This window comes from Abramis brama, assembly GCF_963993115.1.
Source record: "Abramis brama genome assembly, chromosome: 7".
Lineage (NCBI taxonomy): Eukaryota > Metazoa > Chordata > Actinopteri > Cypriniformes > Leuciscidae > Abramis > Abramis brama.
The window spans coordinates 35,386,178-35,409,525 of NC_139969.1; the positions used below are offsets into that span (position 1 = coordinate 35,386,178).

General features: G+C 38.2%; 2 protein-coding genes across 2 annotated transcripts in view; one reads left to right on the forward strand and one right to left on the reverse strand.

Annotated features, from left to right (window-relative positions):
* The window catches only part of mov10l1 (Mov10 like RNA helicase 1), a 34,305-nt gene extending 16,173 nt beyond the window's left edge, over positions 1–18,132 (forward strand). Inside the window, exons 8-26 of the mRNA XM_084119049.1 lie at positions 257–454; positions 2,677–2,791; positions 4,004–4,181; positions 4,617–4,687; positions 5,215–5,306; positions 5,377–5,435; positions 8,205–8,299; positions 8,412–8,493; positions 10,712–10,893; positions 11,673–11,819; positions 11,987–12,108; positions 13,350–13,449; positions 13,558–13,704; positions 14,564–14,737; positions 14,816–14,965; positions 15,776–15,883; positions 16,317–16,457; positions 17,611–17,702; positions 17,801–18,132. Coding sequence (XP_083975175.1) covers positions 257–454; positions 2,677–2,791; positions 4,004–4,181; positions 4,617–4,687; positions 5,215–5,306; positions 5,377–5,435; positions 8,205–8,299; positions 8,412–8,493; positions 10,712–10,893; positions 11,673–11,819; positions 11,987–12,108; positions 13,350–13,449; positions 13,558–13,704; positions 14,564–14,737; positions 14,816–14,965; positions 15,776–15,883; positions 16,317–16,457; positions 17,611–17,702; positions 17,801–17,822 — 2,275 coding nt within the window. The 3' untranslated portion in view covers positions 17,823–18,132. The remainder of the gene's footprint in view (positions 1–256; positions 455–2,676; positions 2,792–4,003; positions 4,182–4,616; positions 4,688–5,214; positions 5,307–5,376; positions 5,436–8,204; positions 8,300–8,411; positions 8,494–10,711; positions 10,894–11,672; positions 11,820–11,986; positions 12,109–13,349; positions 13,450–13,557; positions 13,705–14,563; positions 14,738–14,815; positions 14,966–15,775; positions 15,884–16,316; positions 16,458–17,610; positions 17,703–17,800) is intronic.
* A 1,910-nt stretch (positions 18,133–20,042) lies between these two features.
* Positions 20,043–22,180, reverse strand: LOC311086625 (uncharacterized protein). The gene is made up of 3 exons (XM_084119597.1): positions 22,119–22,180; positions 21,677–21,802; positions 20,043–21,468 (listed from the first exon to the last, which is right to left on the reverse strand). The coding sequence occupies exons 2-3, from the start codon at positions 21,759–21,761 to the stop codon at positions 20,843–20,845; spliced, it is 711 nt and encodes a 236-aa protein (XP_083975723.1). The 5' UTR covers positions 21,762–21,802; positions 22,119–22,180; the 3' UTR covers positions 20,043–20,842.
* Positions 22,181–23,348: the final 1,168 nt, after the last annotated feature.

A 23,348-nucleotide genomic window follows, 5' to 3' on the forward strand; every position in this document is an offset into this window, starting at 1 on the left:
TTTAATTTCAGTTTTGGTTATTTTAGTGTATCGAGTGAAAATGAGAAACATTGCTTTGGTAGCAAGCTTAAGGAAAAAAAAAAAAAATATATATATATATATATATATATTTTTTTAAATGTTTTTTTCTTTTATGGTTTTAGTTCACTATAATGATCCATGTATGTGTGTGCGCGCAGGCTGACGGCTGCACACGTCTTCCTGGTTGAAACGCATGGCGAGGTGTTTTAATGCTCTTTGAATGTGTTTGCTGTAGGACTCTGGGCCGCTCTGCTGAGCTGCTGCTCCTGCACTTCTCCTCGTTCACCATCGCGAGGCGTCTGGAGGTGTTGGTGAGCTGTGCAGAGGAGGGTCTGCTCAAACCCAGCATGCCCTACACCGCTCTAACAGCAGTGCCAGCGCAGCCGAAGCCCGTCCAGGTGCTCACGGTCATGGCTCCTCCGGCTCCCATCAGGTGATGCTCGCTGATCTCATCCTGAACATCACTGATCGTCTGCTCAAATGTGTCTCCTTTCCTCCTTCACTTCCTCAGTGAGAATGGGGGAGAACACTATGTGATCATAGAAACGACAAGCAAGCGCTACTCTATACTGCTCAAAACTCACATTTGAATATTTAGTAGAAAATTCTAGAAATATGAAAACATACTTACAGGCTGTGTCTGTGAGTCAGAAGCACCAGACTGTACTTGCAAAGATGAAATTGCCCACTGTTTTCTAATTGTGTCCTGTCTTGAAAGGCCAAACAAAGTAGTTTGGCTTTCGCAACGAAAAACACAGCGTCTCCACGACGTGACGGTGTCGGCGGCAACAATAACACAGCGAGAATAAAAGTTACGCCTTCTTTCTTTGCGTATACATTTGTGTGGTGTTATGAAACTCTGCCCCCACACACTGACGTAGATTTGTGGAGGCGTGTTCGAATGAAAGGGTTTAGGAAGGCGTGGTTGAGCCTTAACTTTTACAAAGAATATATCTTTAGGTTTGAGACTTTGAACTTTGTAACTCTTCAGATCTTACACATGCTCAAACGGCTACATAACACACTTACAAAAAGGAAAACAAGAAATCGCATCATATGACCCCTTTAAGTTATATTAATTATGTAATTTGGCCTCTAAAACTGTTATAAAATCAGACATATGTCTAACCAAGTTGCGTTCAAAATTTGAAGTTGACAAAATTTGAGCCCGTCAGAAGGTTTTAAAGTACTGATAGTAACGTAATGTCTAATTTCAAAACGGTTTTCACAGTATGAATTTTTGAGTGTTTACGTTTTTTAATCATCACATATTTTAGTAATCATTATAAATAATATATGTCTGAAAAAATGCAATAGAAAGTGCACCAAATGATCCGCTTCCGGCACACTGAGAATTTACAGGTTAAACTTCTATAACTTTTTTTTCGACTTTCATTTTATTTAAGCTGCTTTTTCTACAATAATCTGCTGAGTGTCCTCTTTAAAGGTGCAGTATCTTATTTCTCAAAGTCGTTTTTGAACATTGTTGATATTTGAAATCAACCCAAATAAACACACCCCTCTTTTCATTGCTCCGCCTCCAAAGCTCACCCTCCAATCCTATCCACCCTTTCTCGAACCCCGATCGCTAGCGTGCGTTAAACACAGCATTCTCTAGCAGTCGTCAGCCTGCTCAACTCTCACTAGCTGGCCTCCATTACACACACATTCCAAGAGTGGATGTCTGTTTATCGTAGCAGAAGTTCAACAAAATAATGCTTCACGAAAAATAAAGTGAAGATGATAAACGAACGACAAGGAAACACAAAAAATTAACATACATACACAAGAGTAAATACAAACAAGAGTTGGTTGTTAGTTGCCAACAGCACAGAAGCTCCAGACACACGACACTCAAACCCAGTGTTACTCGTGTGTGGAGCAAATCAAAGCAACCCTCGCGTCTGTTTTCAGGCCTTCTCACTTCTCTCTCTCCAGCGCTGGAAAGCTTTTCTAATATTAACACTGGTCTTAAAGCTCTTTCCTGATCATAACCCTTCATTTTTCAGTGATTATATTTTTGAGCTTTTCTCTTTTGTAATGTCTCTCAGCCATCTCTCTTTCTACAGTCTTTCTTCAAATCTCCCTCTTGCTCGTTCTCTCTCCTCCACCGTCATCTAATGCTGATTGCCTACACATTTGTTGTTGTGTCGGTCCGACTAACTTTCAAACAGAGTTTGACTAACCGTATTCCAAAACATTCATGAATTACAACCATTTGAGTTCAGATCTATGATCAAAAATGGGGGGGGATAATTACAAACTCGTAACTGTCGTTTTTCCATTACATTACACTTCTATTGCATTTATTATATTCCCTCCTCTTCATCTCAATTGCAAGTTATAAAATCATAATTGTGAGTTATAAAGTCTTTCTGAAGAAAAAAAGAATTGGACTTTATAACTCGCAATTATGATTTTATAACTCGCAATTGCGAATTTTATATCACACAATTCTGAGAAAAGAAGTTAGAATTGTGAGATGAAAAGTCACAATTATCCTTTAAATTGTTTCATTCTGTGGCAGAAACAAGCTTCCATAATATACTGTGCATAATTGTGTGAATAGTGAAAATGTACACTAAATATGTACAACATTTTTGTTTGTTTTGTTTTTTTGTCTTGCTTTTTTGAGCATTTTGTCTCTTTTGACAGGCTTACAAGGCGGCATCTTCCAAACTTCTTGGGACAGTACGCCGTGCCGCAGGCTCTCAGAGATTGTGTTGAAGCCCAGAAGGACGTGCTGGTTGTCCAGCCGGCTCTGGCAGAGGTAACGTCGACTTCAGTGCTGCCTCTCCCACAGCATCATTCATCTCAGTTGTTGCTCATAGGGCTCGATGAAATTACCAAATTCTGTTTTCTGTTTAATTTTTTCTGGATTCAGTTTTAATGGTTAAATTAAATGTTTGTTATCCAAAAGCATGTCTAGTTAGGTGAATTTATGAAACTCATAATTTAACAACAATATATTAAGTTTAACAATTTAGTTTTCTATTTTTAAATCCTTTTTTATAATTTTTTAATAAAAAATTTCGTGATTTCTGTATTCCATTTTAATGATTTAACTGAATTTTCTAAATCACAAATTCTACATTCTACTATACAATTTCTATACAATACCGATACGTTGAAATCGGTACTGATATGATGCCTCCAAACAGAACTTTTAAATGATTACTAAGAGTAAAATGGGTAACGATACCCACTTAACATTATATTTGAAAGCCGTTGTAACGTTCAATACACCTTAATCACAAATGATTAGATTATGTTTTTGTGAGAAAAGAGCTGATGCTGCGATGTATATTATGAGAAAGTGTTTTTTGACCTTTGATGCATGTAAACGTATTATTTGAGACCTCCGAAACAAAATGAGGAACCTTTAAAATAGCATAACAAGGGCTTTTTAAAGGTGGGGTATGTGATTTGCAAAACGGCCGGCAGATTTTGAAAATGCACAACTCAAATGGTCCTACCTTCTTTCCTTTGACTCCACCCATTCAAAGAACATGAGGGGGATGGGGGGAGGGGGGTATGGTACGACCATTTGATTGACGCACTTACTGTCCAATGATTCTAGGTGGTCTTGGAAATGATTGGCTGGAGTTTTTCGAGTCCTGCCCGTTCCACAGATGATTAAATTGCTTAATTTTCATTTCAGTGCTTCTAACTCAGTGGCTGTAAGGGGGTTAGGAATAGGATTTCAAGTGATTTTGAAAAAATGGCCAAAAAAGAGAATTACATACCCCACTTTTAATAGCAGGTGTAAACAAGGCTTGGGAGTTAAAGTGTAATCACCAAATAGAATTGCACAATAATGACTTTTAAATGCATTTCTTGAACACTCCCTCCATCTGGTTGGACAAACATAACCCCACCCCAAATCTTAGCATTTGATAAAAGAAGTATTTTGAAATGCTACTTTTTTAATACACGTCACTTTTTAATAGAAGTCATTATAGCTCCTCTCCTGTTTTTGCAGCCCTTGAGTTTGTCGTCTATGTTGCCGCGTTTCTCTGCTCTTCTGTGGTTGGAGGAGCTGGAGGCTGAGAGGGAGCTCAGAGAGTTCAGCCTCATTGGCGCCATCCTCAGGAAGGGAGCGGTAAACTTACACCTGGAGGTGCCAGGACTCACCGAGGGCCGGCCAAACCTCTTCATTGGTGAGGATGTTCTCTAGTAATCTGTAACTTTTAATCGTTAGCATGTATACGTTTAGGGAAAAAAGATTCAGCTAAAATGAATTGGAAAGCATAAGAAGTGTCATAAAATAGCCCCAATAAATCAAGCACCACATTCCAAGACTCCTGATGCAAGGAGGAACTGGAGAAATACTGAATCCAAAATATAATCGTTAAAGTTGCAGTATATAATTTTGTGTTCAGAATTTGTAAAATGAGTGAGTACATCATGAATCCGTTTTCCAAAAATGTGTTTTTATTTTTGTTTCATTTTTGAATGAACTATTCCTTTAAAAAAAATAAACAACTATTAACATTGGTGATCAGTAAAAAGGAAAATAGCAAATGTTGCATCTAATTTTGTATTACTGTTTTGTTTGGTGTACAGAATACTAAAATTGTTTAATCCTCCTCTAGGTGATAAAGTGGTTCTGAAGAAACCCTGTAGTGGAGGATTTGTTCTTGAGTATATGTCTTATATCACAGAGGTATCTTGACAATTTCTATTCTTAATGTTCAGATTATTCTTTCCTTGTAGGTCTGCAACTATTGACTGGTCATCTCAGTTATTAATATTAATATTCTTCAAATAATTAATTTACGTTTACATTTATCAATGCTTTTATAAGTTTGTGCATTTCCTGGTAATCAAACCCATTTAAAAAAAAGAAAAAAAAAAGAGTTGTAACCAATAAGAGGGTGAATGTTTTGCAGGAATGCTCAAATCCCCTCTTCTGAACGTAGTAATGCATTACTGAAGTAGCTTTGTCCTGTAAATGTATGTGCATTTAACAGCACGTGCAATCTGATGATAAAAAAACACCTGATAAAATGCTTTTGAGCATAACCCTAACTTGCACTCTTATTCTGTGGCTTATGTAATTTCACAAACACTTGTTTTGCAATGTAACAGTATTATACGTCACATCCATATATAATGTGTTCTTGTTTTGGTCACTGTTTGTAATGTGATTGAGATTTGTCAGTCAAAGATTCTGTGTATTGACTCCCCCAGATCTCAGAAGATGATGTGAGTTTACGCGTGAATGCTGATTTCCAGCACAGTTACCTCGGAGAACCTCTGGACGTGGAGTTCACCTTCAACAGGTGCTGCCCCCTTCACAGTGCTGGCATTTCATGTCGAAAGATTCTTACACCAATATCCTGTTTTTCCCAGGGTGACCACGAGGAGGTGCCATTGTGCTTTGGAGCAGGTCAAACATTTTGGCGACAACAGTAAGAACCACTTTGTGCTAATTATCATAAATATTTGCAAAGTCGTATTGCTTTGAGGAATAGCTCTCCGTTGCAAATGGTTTCTTTCACCATTTGGCAAATTAAAAAACACTCCCATACTTATATTTCCAAAAATGTTCTGGCGTAAAAATGTGAGCAGCAGTTAAAAACGAGTCTCGACACCTTTCTGAAGTTCTTGACATAATGTCTAGAAAATGTTAGCGCTCCTATGAGAGATAAAAACACAGTCTTGGATTATTTAGTGTGACGTGCTACAATGGCCAGTCTAATGACAGTATCAGACTACTGCTACAATGACCAATCTAATGACAGTATCAGACTACTGTTACAATGGCCAATCTAATGACAGTATCAGACTACTGTTACAATGGCCAATCTAATGACAGTATCAGACTACTGTTAAAATGGCCAATCTAATGACAGTATCAGACTACTGTTACAATGGCCAATCTAATGACAGTATCAGACTACTGTTACAATGGCCAATCTAATGACAGTATCAGACTACTGTTACAATGGCCAATCTAATGACAGTATCAGACTACTGTTACAATGGCCAATCTAATGACAGTATCAGACTACTGTTACAATGGCCAATCTAATGACAGTATCAGACTACTGTTACAATGGCCAATCTAATGACAGTATCAGACTACTGTTACAATGGCCAATCTAATGACAGTATCAGACTACTGTTACAATGACCAATCTAATGACAGTATCAGACTACTGCTACAATGGCCAATCTAATGACAGTATCAGACTACTGTTACAATGACCAATCTAATGACAGTCTCAGACTACTGTTACAATGGCCAATCTAATGACAGTCTCAGACTACTGTTACAATGACCAATCTAATGACAGTCTCAGACTACTGTTACAATGGCCAATCTAATGACAGTCTCAGACTACTGTTACAATGACCAATCTAATGACAGTATCAGACTACTGCTACAATGGCCAATCTAATGACAGTCTCAGACTACTGTTACAATGGCCAATCTAATGACAGTATCAGACTACTGCTACAATGGCCAATCTAATGACAGTATCAGACTACTGTTACAATGGCCAATCTAATGACAGTATCAGACTACTGTTACAATGACCAATCTAATGACAGTCTCAGACTACTGTTACAATGGCCAATCTAATGACAGTCTCAGACTACTGTTACAATGACCAATCTAATGACAGTCTCAGACTACTGTTACAATGGCCAATCTAATGACAGTCTCAGACTACTGTTACAATGACCAATCTAATGACAGTATCAGACTACTGCTACAATGGCCAATCTAATGACAGTCTCAGACTACTGTTACAATGGCCAATCTAATGACAGTATCAGACTACTGCTACAATGGCCAATCTAATGACAGTATCAGACTACTGTTACAATGGCCAATCTAATGTCAGAATCAGACTACTGTTACAATGGCCAATCTAATGACAGTCTCAGACTACTGTTACAATGGCCAATCTAATGACAGTCTCAGACTACTGTTACAATGGCCAATCTAATGACAGTATCAGACTACTGTTACAATGGCCAATCTAATGACAGTATCAGACTACTGTTACAATGACCAATCTAATGACAGTCTCAGACTACTGTTACAATGGCCAATCTAATGACAGTCTCAGACTACTGTTACAATGACCAATCTAATGACAGTCTCAGACTACTGTTACAATGGCCAATCTAATGACAGTCTCAGACTACTGTTACAATGACCAATCTAATGACAGTATCAGACTACTGCTACAATGGCCAATCTAATGACAGTCTCAGACTACTGTTACAATGGCCAATCTAATGACAGTATCAGACTACTGCTACAATGGCCAATCTAATGACAGTATCAGACTACTGTTACAATGGCCAATCTAATGTCAGAATCAGACTACTGTTACAATGGCCAATCTAATGACAGTCTCAGACTACTGTTACAATGGCCAATCTAATGACAGTCTCAGACTACTGTTACAATGGCCAATCTAATGACAGTATCAGACTACTGTTACAATGGCCAATCTAATGACAGTATCAGACTACTGCTACAATGGCCAATCTAATGAAGGACCAAACGGTTCAATCAATTGTGACCGAACTCTATTTGTTAGGGGATGCCCTCGGCTAGTCACACGTTTACGATATTAATTTAATTACTTAAATATATACTAGGGGTGTACCGGTACACAGAAGTCATGGTTTGGTACGTACCTCGGTTTTGGGGTCACGGTTCAATACGAGTTTGGTACATTTACAGAAAGCAGCGGTTGCTTTGTTTACAGGTTTACCGGGGTAACTGCTGCATTTCTATATCAATATATTTTATTCTGTATTAATATTGATACATCAGTGCCACCTGCTGTCAGAGAGAGAGTGTGTGTTTTTATTCAGCGTGTCTCCTTCACTCATCCGCCCATGCGCTGCTCATGCGTGTTGGGCTTGTTTACACAAGAGTGTGCGTGCCTCCTTGACGCAGCATGCAGTGCATCACATATTAATATGCATTTTGTCAAGAATTAATAATACAGCGTGTTTCAATCAACACAGAAAGGGGTCAACGAGACCTGCATGTTAACGGGTTTTAAAAAATCATGGTGGTTTTGTTCTGGATGAATCCGGTCCTACTGTTGAGATTTTTACCATTTAAAAATATAAAGTGGATGAACATTTGAGTTGTTTTGTATTGAGAAACAGTAGTTTATATTTGGTGTTGCTTTGTCTTGGTTGAGTTCTGTTTCCCAGCATGCTCGCACAGCAGCCGCCCCTGTGGAGCGGAGAGTGGGGTCCACAGGAAGAGGAAGAGCATCTCCCAGAAGAGGTCAAAGTGAGCGCGTTCATTTATTCATCTTAGTTATGATGAGACCTAAACACGCTTGGAGTCTGTATATATGATCATGTGCTTGATAAGTCTGGCTATGTTCTGATTATGTCATCAGGAGAATGACGCAACCCAAACAATCAATGGCTCATCGTCACTGACAGCGGAGATGGTGTCTGTGGCCACACAAACTAAAACAGGTAACTCAGAAAATAATAAGTGGAATTAACTTTCATTTTCATCACTTTTAACTGTGCACCTCTTTCAGGGACCAAGTGCTTTAGCCCCTATTGTAATGGTTGGATTTCTATATTATTTTTCTTCCCAAAACTGTCTATGGACTCCCTAGCAAACGGTACATGGGAAACTGGTGAAATTTGGCACACTGATTATGGTGCTCCTGAATAGTAATGTGACTCTCGGACCAACTCCACAGCACCACCGGCAGTTCCAAAATTCTCTTTTCTTTTGGTAACACCCCTTGTTCACCCGATTACTCTTCTCATGCTGATCACAATCAGTGTCTTAACCAAAACTAGCAAGTACAGCCCCCCTCCCCCCCAATGTTTATACCATGGTTAATGAAAACATAGAATCAGGCTATTAATCGTATATACTGGCATTCTAAGCTTTTATAAGCTCCGAGTTCCCATATGAGCTGATCGGATCAATTATCAGCGCAGTTTGACTGTAGCCCAATTGTTTGATAAATATAAAATGATAATGATAAAATGTGTGACCCAATTGAATTATACAGGGGGAAACGAGAGGCGATAAACCTCTCCCGACCGGCAATCGGATGGTCGGATGAATTTCTGGGATGTCAGAAATGTTGGTCGCTCCTTGTGACTATATCGCACAGTTGAAGCAGAGCTATGAACCGATTGCCCTAAACTCAGTGCTTTTTCCCTCACTGTGCCTGAGCAAAAACAGAAGTTTAACAATTTCATCTTTAATGCAGCAAGAAAGAAAACGAAAGGAAGGATATCTTTAAGTTCTGTACAGTAGCTATCAAACTATCCACAAATTACTGTTGCTTACCTCCAGTTTAAAATTGATAAACCATATATGACCCACGTCTTCCAAGCCACCTGCGTGTAGCGACACCGTGCCTCTTTTATTAATTTGTTAAACAATGTTCATGTTAAACAAGCTGTTTTTGAAATAATTAATGAATTTAATTATAGGCCTATAATTTCAGTGTAATATACCTAAATGTTTTTAGACTATTTTCAATGAGGAGGAGGAAACTTCTATCTAATCTTTTATTATCCTCGCAGCATGTCAGTTATGCTGTGATGCACTATGAAATTATTGCGTGGCAAATGAATTATAATAGCCTATCAATTTAATAATAAAAGTAGGCCTTCACTAATAATATTAATACAATAATACTAATAATAATTTAATACATAAATTGGAAATGCTAAATCCTCTTGATATTGATAGCTGATGCTTGTTTTGACTATATCTGGACACACGATATCATGGTCTATTGGCGCAACACGGGTTTATCGCACACATTTCACACGTATAGTGTGAGCAGTGAAGTCACAGCTCAACGTTCAGACCATATAGTGTGAGCACATAAAACGCGAGCTTTGGCTTTACATCGCATGAGATCTACTCGTTCAGTGTGAGTAGGTAACTTTGCTGAAATCGCAGTGTATGTCCGCCTTAAGATGTAGCCATAGTTTCTAGATGTGTAGGCTGCTTTTTTTCATAACAAATGCTATAGATAATTTTTAAAAATAAAAATCAACATTGGCCTTAGCATAGTTGTTAGGAGCCATCAGTGGTTTCACCTGTAATTATAGCCTTATTGTAACAAATACTGTAGTTAATCAAGAGCTTTAAAGTCTGGACCTTCTTGAATTGACCAAACAATCGATATTAGGAAAAACCTGTCCTTTAGATACTCCAAGAGATGACAAGTCATTGAGTTTGATAAACTGTTAAGGAGTAGCTAGGAAATTAACTTTTTCAGTGTAAGAAAATGTTAAGTGAAGTTTGACTTCCCATGGCACTTTACAACAACATGAACTTAATCAGCACTATGATCTGAGGGTACTTGCCAGATTTGGGAACAGAGCCACCTACAGGCCAAGAGATCTGAAAAATGTCTGGTTTTGCTCCTACATTTAAATTCAAATTTGTTTGTTGAAATATCATGATCTGTCTATGTGTTCTGTGGTTCATGCTGAATCCGTCAATACCAATTGTTTTTTTTTTGTTTTTTTTTTGTTTTAAAAAAACAAAAAACACACACGTGTGTGTGTGTGTTTGTTTACCCTGTCCTATGTTAGCTTAATATTACTAATCAATAATCTTGTTTTTATTGTGGCTCTTGCTGCTTGCATCTATATTTCCTTTGGAATTTGTCATTATGTGATTTGAGACAAATCTGTGCCATTTCAGATTTGACATTGTCTGCAAAACGCATCCCAAACCCTGGCCAGTTCTTCAACGTTCAGCTGAATTCTGCCCAGAAAGAGGCCATTAAACGGATTCTGAGTGGAGAGTGTCGACCCATGCCATACATCCTGTTTGGGCCTCCTGGCACAGGCAAAACCATTACACTCATAGAAGCTATTCTGCAGGTAGTTACTACACAGTTTGTGCATGTGCCTGGAAATCTGCGAGGCAGAGCAAATTCTTTTAAAACAAATGCTGTTAATAAATGCTTAAGGATTGCATAATGTTTAGGTGTGCTCTAGAGGTCGGCTGATATTTGGCATTTTTAAGCCTATTAGTGTCAGTATTTTGAAAGTGCATAGATGCACAGGACGTCCCATTCTCTGTCTTCATTAGCTTATTGTCTTTAATTGGTAATCGAAAGGCAAACACTGTAATACTTTCTCATATACTGTCGGTATTCAGCAAATACGCATTCATATAAACGATCACTAGTTTGCTCAATTTGTCACTAAGTATATTTCTCTTTATTATAACATTAATGTAAAGCTGAGTCAGAAAGAATACAGGAAATGTACTAAAACAGAATCATCAGTCATTAATTTGCTGCTTTATTAGAACATATGATTACATTTCCGTTTTCTGTTCTAAGATTACATGTTTTTTTTCTCTCGTATCAAAGCACAATAATGTACATAAACATTATGTGGACGAGTAGTTAATTGCAATGCAATCAAAAAGACAAACCCCACAACAATAACTAACCTGCAATAGTGAACTCTTGCACTGCTGCTAAATAAAAGAGCAAGCGTTGCTGTTTGGCATTTTTTCATGGCAATAAATTGGTTAGGTTGGAAATAAATAATTCATCGCTGAATTCCTAATCTCTCAGCACTGTTTGTAGTATACATTGTGTATTTTTTTGAGTTTGTCTTGAAGTCAGATTTTGTGTGTGTGCGCGCAGGTGCATCACCGCATCCCCTGCAGTCGTGTGCTGGTGTGCACCCCCTCCAACAGCGCCGCTGACCTCGTCTGCACGCGCCTGCACCACAGCGGATACTTGAACACTGCCAGTCTGGCTCGTGTTAACGCCACCTGCAGGCCAGAAGAGGTGCGTTGTGTCTCCAGCTGGAACTCCAGCCTGTTGTTTTAATGCGTTTCTCATTCTGTCGTTCTCTCCCATCTCACGATTCTACACTGATTCTGACACTTAGACTAAAGAAATCACTGTTTTAAGAAAGCATTTTATTTATTGTGATCATATTTTGTGCTCTACAGTCTATGCCAGAGGAGTTGCGTCAGTACGCAAGAGCAGGAGAAGATATTCGACATGCCAGCTTTCATCGTATTGTTGTTTGCACTTGTTCCAGTGCTGGAATGTTCTACCAGATTGGTCTACGGTAAGACGCTGACATTTAATGGCCTTTATTGCATACTGTGCACTTAATGGCTCTGTTCTTAAATATACTTCATAAAGTAATGTGCTTTATTCTGACACTTGAACCACACTTAAATGGGTTGGTTCACAAATGAGAATGCTGTCATCATTCACTCCGGTTGTGAATGTAGCGACTGACCTGTAAATATGGCACATGCGCTGAAGTTTTGTGCGGAATGCATGTAAATGGGAATGTGATCGGACTGGGGGTCAAATAAACAGAGCTTACAGAATCCAAAATCACGATATATCATTTTAGCATCAATATCATGGTGTGCGCATCCACGATAGTCACATAGCAGGATGTACGAAGTATAGGGATCATAGCTGATCCGTACAGACCAGGAACCATGTTTCGAAATGCACGTGAGTCTTGGATTAATTGCAAAGTTTAACCATCATAGAGGGAAAGTTTATCATTTTGCATGTGTTTTAGGTCCTGTCAGTTTAAACATTCAAGCAATTTTAAACCGTTCGAGTGCAAGAATAAGCTTGAACGAACACACACGCAAAAATTATGTAAAAATGTCTCACGATGAGTATTCTAGTAAACGCAGTCGATTATGGCTTATCTGTGCATTCAGTCTTAAAGTGACAGCAGCCTAATATTCCTGCTGCTGACTGTCATTCATGTTAATCAAACAACAAAATACATAGAGAAAAACTTTAGCTTTAACAAAGATTAATTATATTTAATTTATTCAGTGAAGACTATGCAGTGTTATTTTACATTTGATTATTCAATCCCTGTACCTGAATACTGTTAGACTTACCTGAAAAACATAAAGCACTGTTTATTTCGTTTGTATCTTTGTTCTATTGTATTTATCTAGGCTTGTAATTTCTTTATTTTCTATGCAGATTCAGTCCCCTACAAAATCACCCCAATCACTCTAGAAGTCATCTGGTGAAAGTTTTCTTATCGCAATAAATATTGCAGAAAAACAAAATATCGAAATGCCCTAATGTAAACATATCTAATGGGGTCCAAGAGTTTCATCCTCTGAAAAGGACATAAAGATATCGTAAAAGTAATCCAGATGACTCAGTTTGTATACTGTGTGAAATATAAGGGTTATTCAAATTAATATGTCATTGGTTCTTGCACAATGGCATCATGTCACATGACATGCAAAGAACCAGTGAGGTTTGAATTTACTGTTGCATTTTTTTTTTTTTTTCTCTGTGTATGTGTGTTTTTAGGGTTGGTCATTTTACCCATGTGTTTGTGGATGAGGCTGGTCAGGCCACTGAACCTGAAACTCTGATCCCTCTGGGTTTACTGTCTGAGGCAAGTGGGCAGGTGAGACTTGGCAATGTTTGTGTTGACCCTTTGGAACTATATTGAGCTATACTGTTCATTTGTTTATTAGCCTATATCCTTTGACTTTTACCCATCTTTATTCAATAGATTGTGCTTGCTGGTGATCCAAAGCAACTGGGGCCAGTGGTGAAGTCGAGACTTGCTGCTGTGTTTGGACTAGGGGTTTCTCTTCTCGAGAGGCTGATGGGAAATCCGCTCTACAGCTGCAGCGAGAGAGGCTACAACCCCCTGCTGGTCAGGAGATGTCACAAATGATTACTGTTTGTTTGTGTGATATAAAGCAATATTCTGAGTTAAATGCAGGTTAAGCTTTATTGACAGGATGTGTGACATGCGGTCAGTTACCACACAAAATAATGTGGTCTACAGACATTCAAATGTTTGAAATATATCAAGTCATTTCACTGTTTTAAAATTATGACTGAAAATTCACTTACAATCCATTTAATTAAATCTGGTCTTAAAGCCTAAAGGAATGAGCCTACAAATGGCTTACTTGCAGATATCTCTGCATTTTAAGCTGAGGTATAAGAAGGTAACATTGGGAGAACAAATGACATCACCTTTAAATTTTTATTTAAAAATGAGGCATATAAATGGTCCATTCTCTAGACTAATTTCAGTATTGAAATGATCGCCTGGCAGCTGCAGCTTCTTGCCCTCCAGCAGCTCTGTCAAGAACCTTTAATTGACGCATCATGATTTGAAATCAACAAAAACATTTAAAGTGATAGTTCACCCAAAAATGATAATTCTGTCACAAGACTTTAACCTTCGAAACACAAATGAAGATCTTTTTGTTGAAATATGACCGCTTTCTGTTCCTCCATTGACAGCTACGCAACTACCATTTTGACACTTCAAAAAGTTCATAAAGAGATTGTGAAAAGTTTTCTGAAGGGACTCGAGCGCTTTCTATGATGAACCGATTTACTTTAGGCTTGTAGTACTACTCCAAATGAGTAATACTACAAGAATGGATAAAGCAATGAATGAGTGGCTCTGTTCAGATCCTGTGATGGGGAACCACTTCCCAGGCTCTCCATCACAAAACCTCCCCTTTGTTGAATCTAGTTTAATCCTTGTTTTGTAGGTGACTAAGCTGGTCTATAACTACCGCTCCCACGAGGCTCTGCTGGAGTTGCCTTCACGACTCTTTTACGCGGGCGAGTTGTGTGTGCGCTCTCAGAGAGCTGTGGTGGATGCTCTCTGCCACTGGAACAGACTTCCAACTAAGGGCTTCCCCTTTATTTTTCATGGAGTTCGGGTAAGTAAAGGCTTAAATGTCACTTCTCAGGCCCTGCATGTGTTTTTGTCTGCTGTACATGTCGACTGTGTTTTGAAGGGCACTGAGATGAGGGAGGGCAGTAATCCATCATGGTTTAATCCTGCGGAGGCAGTGCAGGTCATGATGTACTGTTGCCAGCTAGCAAAGAGACTCTACAACCCCATACCAGCTACAGACATCGGCGTCATCGCGCCCTATAAAAAGCAGGTGAGTATCTGTACTGCAGATGGACAGCATCTGGCCACGATTTCAGACCCTATGTCTCTTTACTGTTTTGTTTGACATCGATGCAATGTGTTATTATTTGCAACCTCCCCCTCCTTGTTTTACGAGATTTGAAATGCATAGCCCCATGCCGGAAAATAGTTTTTAAAAGAAACCTCATCACTTCAGGTTGACTTTACACCAGGGCCATTTTTTCCATTACAGACTTTTAAATATTAAAAACATTTTTTACGTTTTAAAATATGTGTGGGAAATGGGAATAGGGTCAGTTTTCCAGATACAGAAGCCACTTGATGTTGACCAGTGTAAATGCGCTGTCCCCTAAATTGGCTGAAGATCAGATCTGCTTGATCACATGTTAATGTCAAGTGTAAACACAGATGCTTAGCAACTGACAGCCAATCGCATGCCTCATATTCATGTGCTTTGGACAGTCACGGAAACACTATGTGCTGTATAAAAAAAGTCGTTTCAGCATTTGAGGGGAAGAAATGTCACATGGTGATGGAAAACTCACCAATTTGAGTGAAGTTTCATTCTTTCTTTTATAGTTTGAAAAGTCCATTCAGAAGAGTATAGTCGGCAATATATAATACAAGGATGTGCGGTGCTAGAGCTTTTATGTAAACGGTTTGTATAGTTTGTTCGTCCAGTCAATGACACTGACACAGCTAATATGCAAATAAGATCATTAACCCAGAGTTTAGGAATGTACAGTGATGTCAGATTATGAATACCCAGGATTAACCTGAAACCCAGGATCGCCCAGATTTCGTGTGTGTGTGTTGTCAGGTGGAGAAGATCCGTGTGCTGCTCCACAGGGTGGGTCTGGGAGATGTGAAGGTGGGCTCAGTGGAAGAGTTTCAGGGTCAGGAGTTCCTCATCATGATCCTGTCAACGGTAAGAAGCCCTTCCTGGATGGGTGCTTTGGAAATAAGTGAACTGTGGAAAAGTTCTGAATCCAGAGACCTACTTTAACTAATTTGGGAGTAACTGAGGCCATTTTGTAGACTTTTATATCCACTGTAACATGTAATGCCATTTTTAACAACCAGACTGACAAACAAAAACAGAGTAAAACAAGAACCATAATAAAGATGATTTTTCTTTTTTTTATTGTACACTTTACCGTACGGCTCAGGGTTTGCACACAAACTAAGAACCATCCTAATAAATCTGGTGAAACTGGTAAAACATCTACTGCATTATAATGAATGTTTAGAAGAAATGTTTGAAGTGGTCTATTAAATGAATTAACACATAAGTAACAGGTGTTCAGATTTGTCTTTCTTCTAAGATGAATAAACTTTTCTCTTTTTTTTTTTAACTGTAGGTCCGGTCCAATGAGTCCTTGCTGAATGAAGAACTGCAAAACGTGCTGGGATTTCTCTCCAACCCAAAGCGTTTCAATGTTGCCATTACACGAGCCAAAGCTCTCCTCATTGTTATCGGAAACCCACACATCTTAATCAAGGTGAGCTTTAAAGCCCTGTTTACTTACAGTAACTGAATGTCTTTTGTATGGATATGCAAAAACGAATCCAATGAGGGACGCTACACTATAAACTTTCTCTGTCAACTCAGTATAGAGCGGTGCAGGAATGATGTCACTTTGTAGGCCAATCGTCAGTTAGTATAACGCTGGTTCCCTCAACAAAAACCCAATAGGATTTTCCCATAGGCTTTTGGATAATCGCCAAAAACAAGCTCTGTGATCAACAAAAGTTTTTGATAATTGCACATTTTGTCCATCAAGATAATTATCACAGATGAACACAACTTTGATGAATTTTGAAACCTAAATGCAGTCGCCAGAAGTAAAAAGCTAAAGGCTATAAATGAACCACACCGCGGTCCCACGACTTCAAGCTTTCGACAAATCTTTCAGTTTTTATCTAAAAACATTTTCCCAGAGCGTTTGTGTTAGAATAGTTTATACGAGCACAATTATAAGCATAACGCTGCTGTAAAAGAGGACTGAGTTTAACTGTTCGTCTGATGACGTTTAATCTCCTCGACTGCCTCTGTAGTCTCATTAGCCACTTCTTAGCAACCGCCTTTTTCAAGACGCGTAACAGCTTCAAAAAATCACGAGTGGGGTAATAATACTGATGTATTTAATGTCGTAGAATAAAACGTGAAAGTGTCTTGAGTGTTCACCACAGACCTTATTTCAGCCATTTAAGCAAAACTACAGTAAAAATATAGAAATATCAAACATATAAAATCACAACAAGCTTCTGAACAGAGTAATGGAATATCGTCTTGCTGCAATTGTAACTAGTCTTACATTCACTATCTAGACAAACCTCGTTCTTTACATGGAAGGAAGGGCAAAAAAAGACCATGGTAATATATCTAGCAGGGGTAAAGGAGATTGGTTCTTGTACTTCTGAATGCCATATTTTGAAGATATAGAAGAGCAAGGATACTGATAATTTACAGATTTTTTTTTGACTACACTATTAATGCTTTAAAATGTGTTTAATTAAAACTATTGAAGAAACAATTCTGGATTGTTGATGGTGCCTGGCATACGGTTTCATTTGGTCCTTCTCGTAGTATTTGTCTAAGTGTGTGTGTGTGTGTGTGTGTGTGTGTGTGTGTGTGCGCATCTATTCCTGCAGGACCCGTGTTTCAGTGCTTTGCTGCAGTACTCGCACGATAACAGAGCGTTCGTGGGATGTGACCCTCCAGTGAGTCTACGGGCCTCTTCAAGGTTTGCTCGTTTGGTTTTTGTCCCATTCAAGAACTACTCATGTCTTTCTGGGTCAGGAATAAATGGTTTCATCACTTAATGCTGTTAATGTTTTACAGGATTCTCTCTGAAGGAACCTAGAAATCACTTTGGCCTGAACTTGGACCAGCGGAGTGTTGGATAATTATTCCACAATTGTTTTGTATTAAATAAATAATGCTTATTAACATCTAAATCCCTCACTGAAAGACCACACTAGATCTGCATGAGCGGAAGAATAGAAATGCGTCTTCCTAGTTCCCAGAACAAGTAGTTCTGACTCAAACTTCCCGAGATTTGTTTGTCGTGCCTCTGGCTGGATGGGGCGGTGTTGAGGCACTGCACTGTGAGAGCCAGTGTTGATTTTCTGTTATGTTCCTTGAAATGTGTTTATTAAAATCATTTCAGCAAGTATTAATTGTAAGTGTTCATCTGTTCCATACTTCCAGAGGGTGACGTTTTTACATTTGAGATGATCTTCTGTTTAGTTGTCTGACAAAGTATTGGTGGTCTGAACTTTATTGCCTGACCATCATCTAAAGCAATCAGTAATGGTCAACTTTTTTAACATTATGGCCAGGTGTGGTGTATATGGTATTCTGTAATTCTTAACAAATCTGAATATACAGATGTGCTCAAGGTTATCAGAGATTGATGGCACTGACTTTGAAAACATTTTCTAATTTAACAATCCGACATGCTAATTGTTGCGGCCCGGCGCCTCGTAAACATGTCTTTGCTTTCTTTCAAACTGATAACTCGTGTACCCTAATATAACTCCTGAGAATTGCCAGTCTTGCAACCAATCAAATTGGAGCTTGACGTTACCCAATTTATACATTTGTGAGGTGTTTCTCATCAAATGTTGTACATTCTCAGACAGTATGTAATTTTTTTATAGCTTAAGTGCAGCAGGCATAATTAAAGCTGTTTTGGGTCGTAATAAAGCAGCACTGAATCTAGTTTTCACAAGGAGTCGAGCTTTAAGCATGTTAGCTTGATGCAGATCTGATGCTTGAGAGTTACTGAACCCTTTAAAGTGCCTGGATTTTTCATGATTTCTATTTAGCTTCGGAAATGCGCTTCTATGTACGTTCCCAGACATCCTATAAGGCCCAAAAATCAGAATTGCTGTGTTACTTTAGATAAAATCATTCTATAAATGGTCAGTGACTTAATACAGTGGCAATCAGTAAATAGTTGCATATTAACACTTTCAGACCCTCATTCGTTCCAGTGGACATGATTTTTTCTGTAGCTTTTCATGGTTTCTGTTATGTGATACCATCCAAACTTCAGAACATTATTAGACCATTAAAATCTTTAATTGAAATTAGCTATGGTGGTCTGTGCAACTCGACTGCAAATGCCTCTAGAAAAAAAAAAAAAAGTATTATACATGGACTTTTTAAGAATTGTCATCTGGCTATATGTACTATAAAAAAAATTATGACCATTATTAAATTGATTCTTTAATTTCTTTATCAGTGATTTTGCAAGGAATTACATTGAATTTTTCTGTCACCTAATGCCACGCGTGCAAATTTTCGTGGACGAAAGCTCTTATGAACCTGCATGAGAAAATAAGGCAATATGTGAATGAATTTCTTAGCAATCATTGAAGGCTAAAGAGACCATTGAGCCTGAACACTCAACATATTTTACAAAGATAAAGCCAATAAAAATAACACCTAAGTCCAAGATATTTTCTTATGGATATCTGAATAGCCTTCGGATACGTCATTAAATCAAAGAATAATCGCTCCTCAAACTGCCAAAATTATCTTTTTTAATGCAAATAAGAGCTCTGGAGTGGTTCATGTGTACCATTTAAGATATCCTGTTATCCAAATAAGCCCACTATGCTTTTTGGTGTCGGTGCTTCATATTTTATTAAATGAACTTGAGTGATCTTTGGTTAATCAACTTTATCAAAAGAGCTGAACAACATGACTGGTCAGCGTAATCTCTTCATTTAGGATGAAGGTGAATTTTTTTTGGTTCATAGATGTTCAATATGGAAGACAAGAAGATAAAGTGTACCTAGAACGAGCAAAGTGGAATGAGAACATTTATTGTATTACTGGTATATGGTGGTGGATTGAGGATTATATATATATTTCTGCAAATGTTGAATTTGGTTGGGTCTGTGTTACCCTGAAATCTGTTATTACATTTTCTGGGATCAAATCCAATGTCATTCAGTGATCATTACTTTTCCCAGCCTATGATCATGAGTACGGTAGACCACTGGGAAAAGTCAAGAGATTGAAACCGATGAATGTAACGTATTTATGCATTTCACATGTACATAGCCAACACTGCTTGTTGAGTCACCTTTATTTATATATCACTTTATACGATACAGATTAATTCAGAACATCTTTACAGTCGTACACAGGAGAAAAAAGTCATATAATCAAATCATCAATGTTGCAAAATTCTTCAATGAGGAAACAATGAATCCACTTCTAATAACTAAAACGCACCTCAAGAGAAGAAAATATAGCGCCATTAATCAGCTCAATTCAATTCATTTCTCGTTTGATAGTTACATAAAACAGTGTGAACTTTTAAGCCACCGGCTTGGTTACTCAATCACCATGCGCAAGCAAGTGTGTTTCTATCTGGGATTTTCAGCAATAGTCACTCAAGTATCGCTCAGTTCTCCACACATCACTTCTCAACAGCTTTAACTAAATTGAATGCTTAAACTAACATGGAGGAAGATATAATATTATTCAGCAACCCTCTTGTACAATAAAGTATTTACAATTAATATGATTTACAACTGCTAGTCCCAACATAAACAAAAGCAATGTTATTCGTTTTCCAAATTCATATTTTGACTTGTCCTTCACAAACAAGCACAATCTTCGTGACTAAAGTTAATTTTAATAAACTACCCTGTAATATTCTAAAACTGCTCTTTATATTTCTCAATATTTTCTTAAATTTGCCAGACCTTAAAATAATGATAATTTTGCCATCACTAATTGAAACGATGCTTTTCTCTACGACCAGGTGAAAACGTACTCGGGTTACTCACTGCATTCCCACACCCAACACACACACACACAGTATATTTTATGTTCTTTCAAACTCGCCGAGGCACAAGACACTCAGGATTTCTCCTTGGCGTGCCATCTCAGGTGTCTCTTTAAGTGTGCGGACAGGATAAACCTCTGACCGCAACGGTCACATTTGAAGGGCATCTCTCCAGCATGATAGAGCACAGGAGTTTTGAAATTGCACACTTGCGCAATTTTCTTGTCACTGTGAGGACTTCGGCTTGATTTCTCGCCCACGTGAATTTTCATGTGACTTGTGAGGTTTCCTTGATGTCTGAAATTATTCCCACACTGATGGCACGTGAAAGGCTTCTCTCCGAAATGACATATTATGTGTTTCTTCAGGTCTCCCTTGCGCGTGAAGCTCTTTTCGCACTGAGTGCATGTGAAGGGCTTGTCTCCGTTGTGAATTAACAAGTGGTTCTGGAGGTTGATTTTTTGCGTGTAACTCTTCCCACACTGAAGGCACGTGTACGGCCTCTCGCTGTGGATAGTCATGTGATCCTTAAGGTCTTCTTTACATTTGTAACTCGTTCCACAATGTGGGCATCCAAACGATTTTTTGGCCCCTGGACTTTGTGTCATTTGTGAGTTTTCTCCTGATGTGAAGCTCTGAGGCTCCTGATTTTTCTCCACTTCATTCTGGTCTTGACTTTCCTCTTCCACTTCAGTCAGGTCTGAAACGAACAAGTCGGTGATAATCAATTCAAGAGCAACAATGGTGAAAGCTGATGAATAAATGAACCTCATTTGGAGGGCAGGTAAAAAGATGAATTATTTTACTATGATTATTGATGTGATAAAATGGCATCAAACGTTGGTAAACAAATACACACAACATCATGATCATTTATATTTTCCGTCTATTCAGGATCAGACACAGACCTCTTTGTTCCTCGGTTTGTTCTTCTTTGACTCTGAATGGTTCTAGATCGGTCAGATCCACAATCTCCACTTTAATAAACTCCATCGTCACGCAGATCTCGATCGACAAACCTCGGGCTTTTCTTGCTTGTTTGGAAACGGGTCAGCGATTACAATCGAGACGAGGATGAAGATCAAATCGAAAGGGGGGGAAAAAAGGACAAAACACAGTATTCTGTTACGGGTGCTCTTAGGAATAAAACACTCAGACATTAAGGTTTGTGGTAAAAGACGTTATCAACACGTCACATACATGCATTGTAAATACAAACAATAACAACCAACATTAATTTCAACATTTTATTAAACAAAACAGCTGTAGTAACATTACCAAGTTGCTGGAGCAAAATGTGTAAAAATTTGTGAACGTTTTGTATGGTTTTATACCGCTGAAAACACAAACCTTTTATCCAGCGGACATTAGAGAAGACGCGGGCGCAGTGCTTATGACGTCACGCGAAGAAGAATAAAAGCAAAATAAAAGTCTTAACTGAAATCAAATATTTAAATGGATATGGAAGAAAAAATACGAAACAATACAGTACATTTTTTTAAAGTCAATTTAACTACAGCTCTGATAAAATTCCTGTCAAACTATCTTTTTTATAAACAACTTCTCCCCACATAGCTATATCACTTGTCACAGCAATGATATGCTGTACAAAAATGAATCCATTTATTATGATAAGTTATTGGGCAAAGAATGACATTATTTTGGTTAGCCAATTGTTTAATTAAACAGATGTCACTTTTAAGTATGAAGAATTTGTATTTTATTATGGAATGCGCTGGAAAATAATATGCTCTCGCTTTTGGAGCCATTTCCGCCTAATTGTTATTAGCTTTCCTTTCATGAAGCTTCGAATCTTTTGTGAATCATTTGTTTAGAACCAGTGAGTCGGAGCGCGTATCAAACTGGCAAAAGTCACGTGATTTCAGTAAACCAACCAGGCTTCGTTACGTCATAACTATTTTGATATGTTTCGAAATGTCAGCGGTTCACTTTTGTGGGAATAAGGATGAAACACTGATCCATTTATTTTTCCAGTGTGAAAAAACTCAAAACATTTGAAATAGTTTTTATCTTCATATAGGTATAAGCGCTTGATTCTTCCAAATCATTTCAGTTAAAATATATAAACTGTTACTATAAAGGCACAGCTACTACAATGAATTACATGTGTGTGTGAAACTTAACATATATTTTCAATCCTTTATGTCTGATACATAATTAAAAAAGTCAAACCCATGAACCAGTGTCTGTATGGCTTTCATGAAGGTGACTGTTTCAGAGTGCCACATCCCTCAAAATTGACAGGTTGGGTGGATGACATGAAGCTATGGCCAGGAGTTAGCCATATTGACATCATTAATTATTTTCTCTTTTCAGAGATTGTAGATCGTGAGGAGATGCGCAATTACAAAAGCACCAAGGCCTTCAATTACTTCTTTAGTAATAAAGTTGGGCACATTTCTTTACTGAAGCACGGAGACTATGTCTTTTTGAAAGCAGAGGTAGACAGGAGTCAAAGTGCTAACCAGCCTAAGCTTATTGCTTGGGTTATGCTGCAGCAGTCGGGGGTGATAGAGACTGTTGGATGTTCAGGTATTGCTGGATTAGTGAGATTGTGCA

What these genes read in the sequence shown, in the direction of transcription:
- LOC311086625 (XM_084119597.1), bottom strand. Translation starts at nt 21,761, where the DNA reads ATGGAGTTTATTAAAGTGGAGATTGTGGATCTGACCGATCTAGAACCA. An exon ending in ACAAACCGAGGAACAAAGAG is followed by an intron (nt 21,469 to 21,676) that starts GTCTGTGTCTGA and finishes TGTTCGTTTCAG; the next exon opens with ACCTGACTGAAGTGGAAGAG.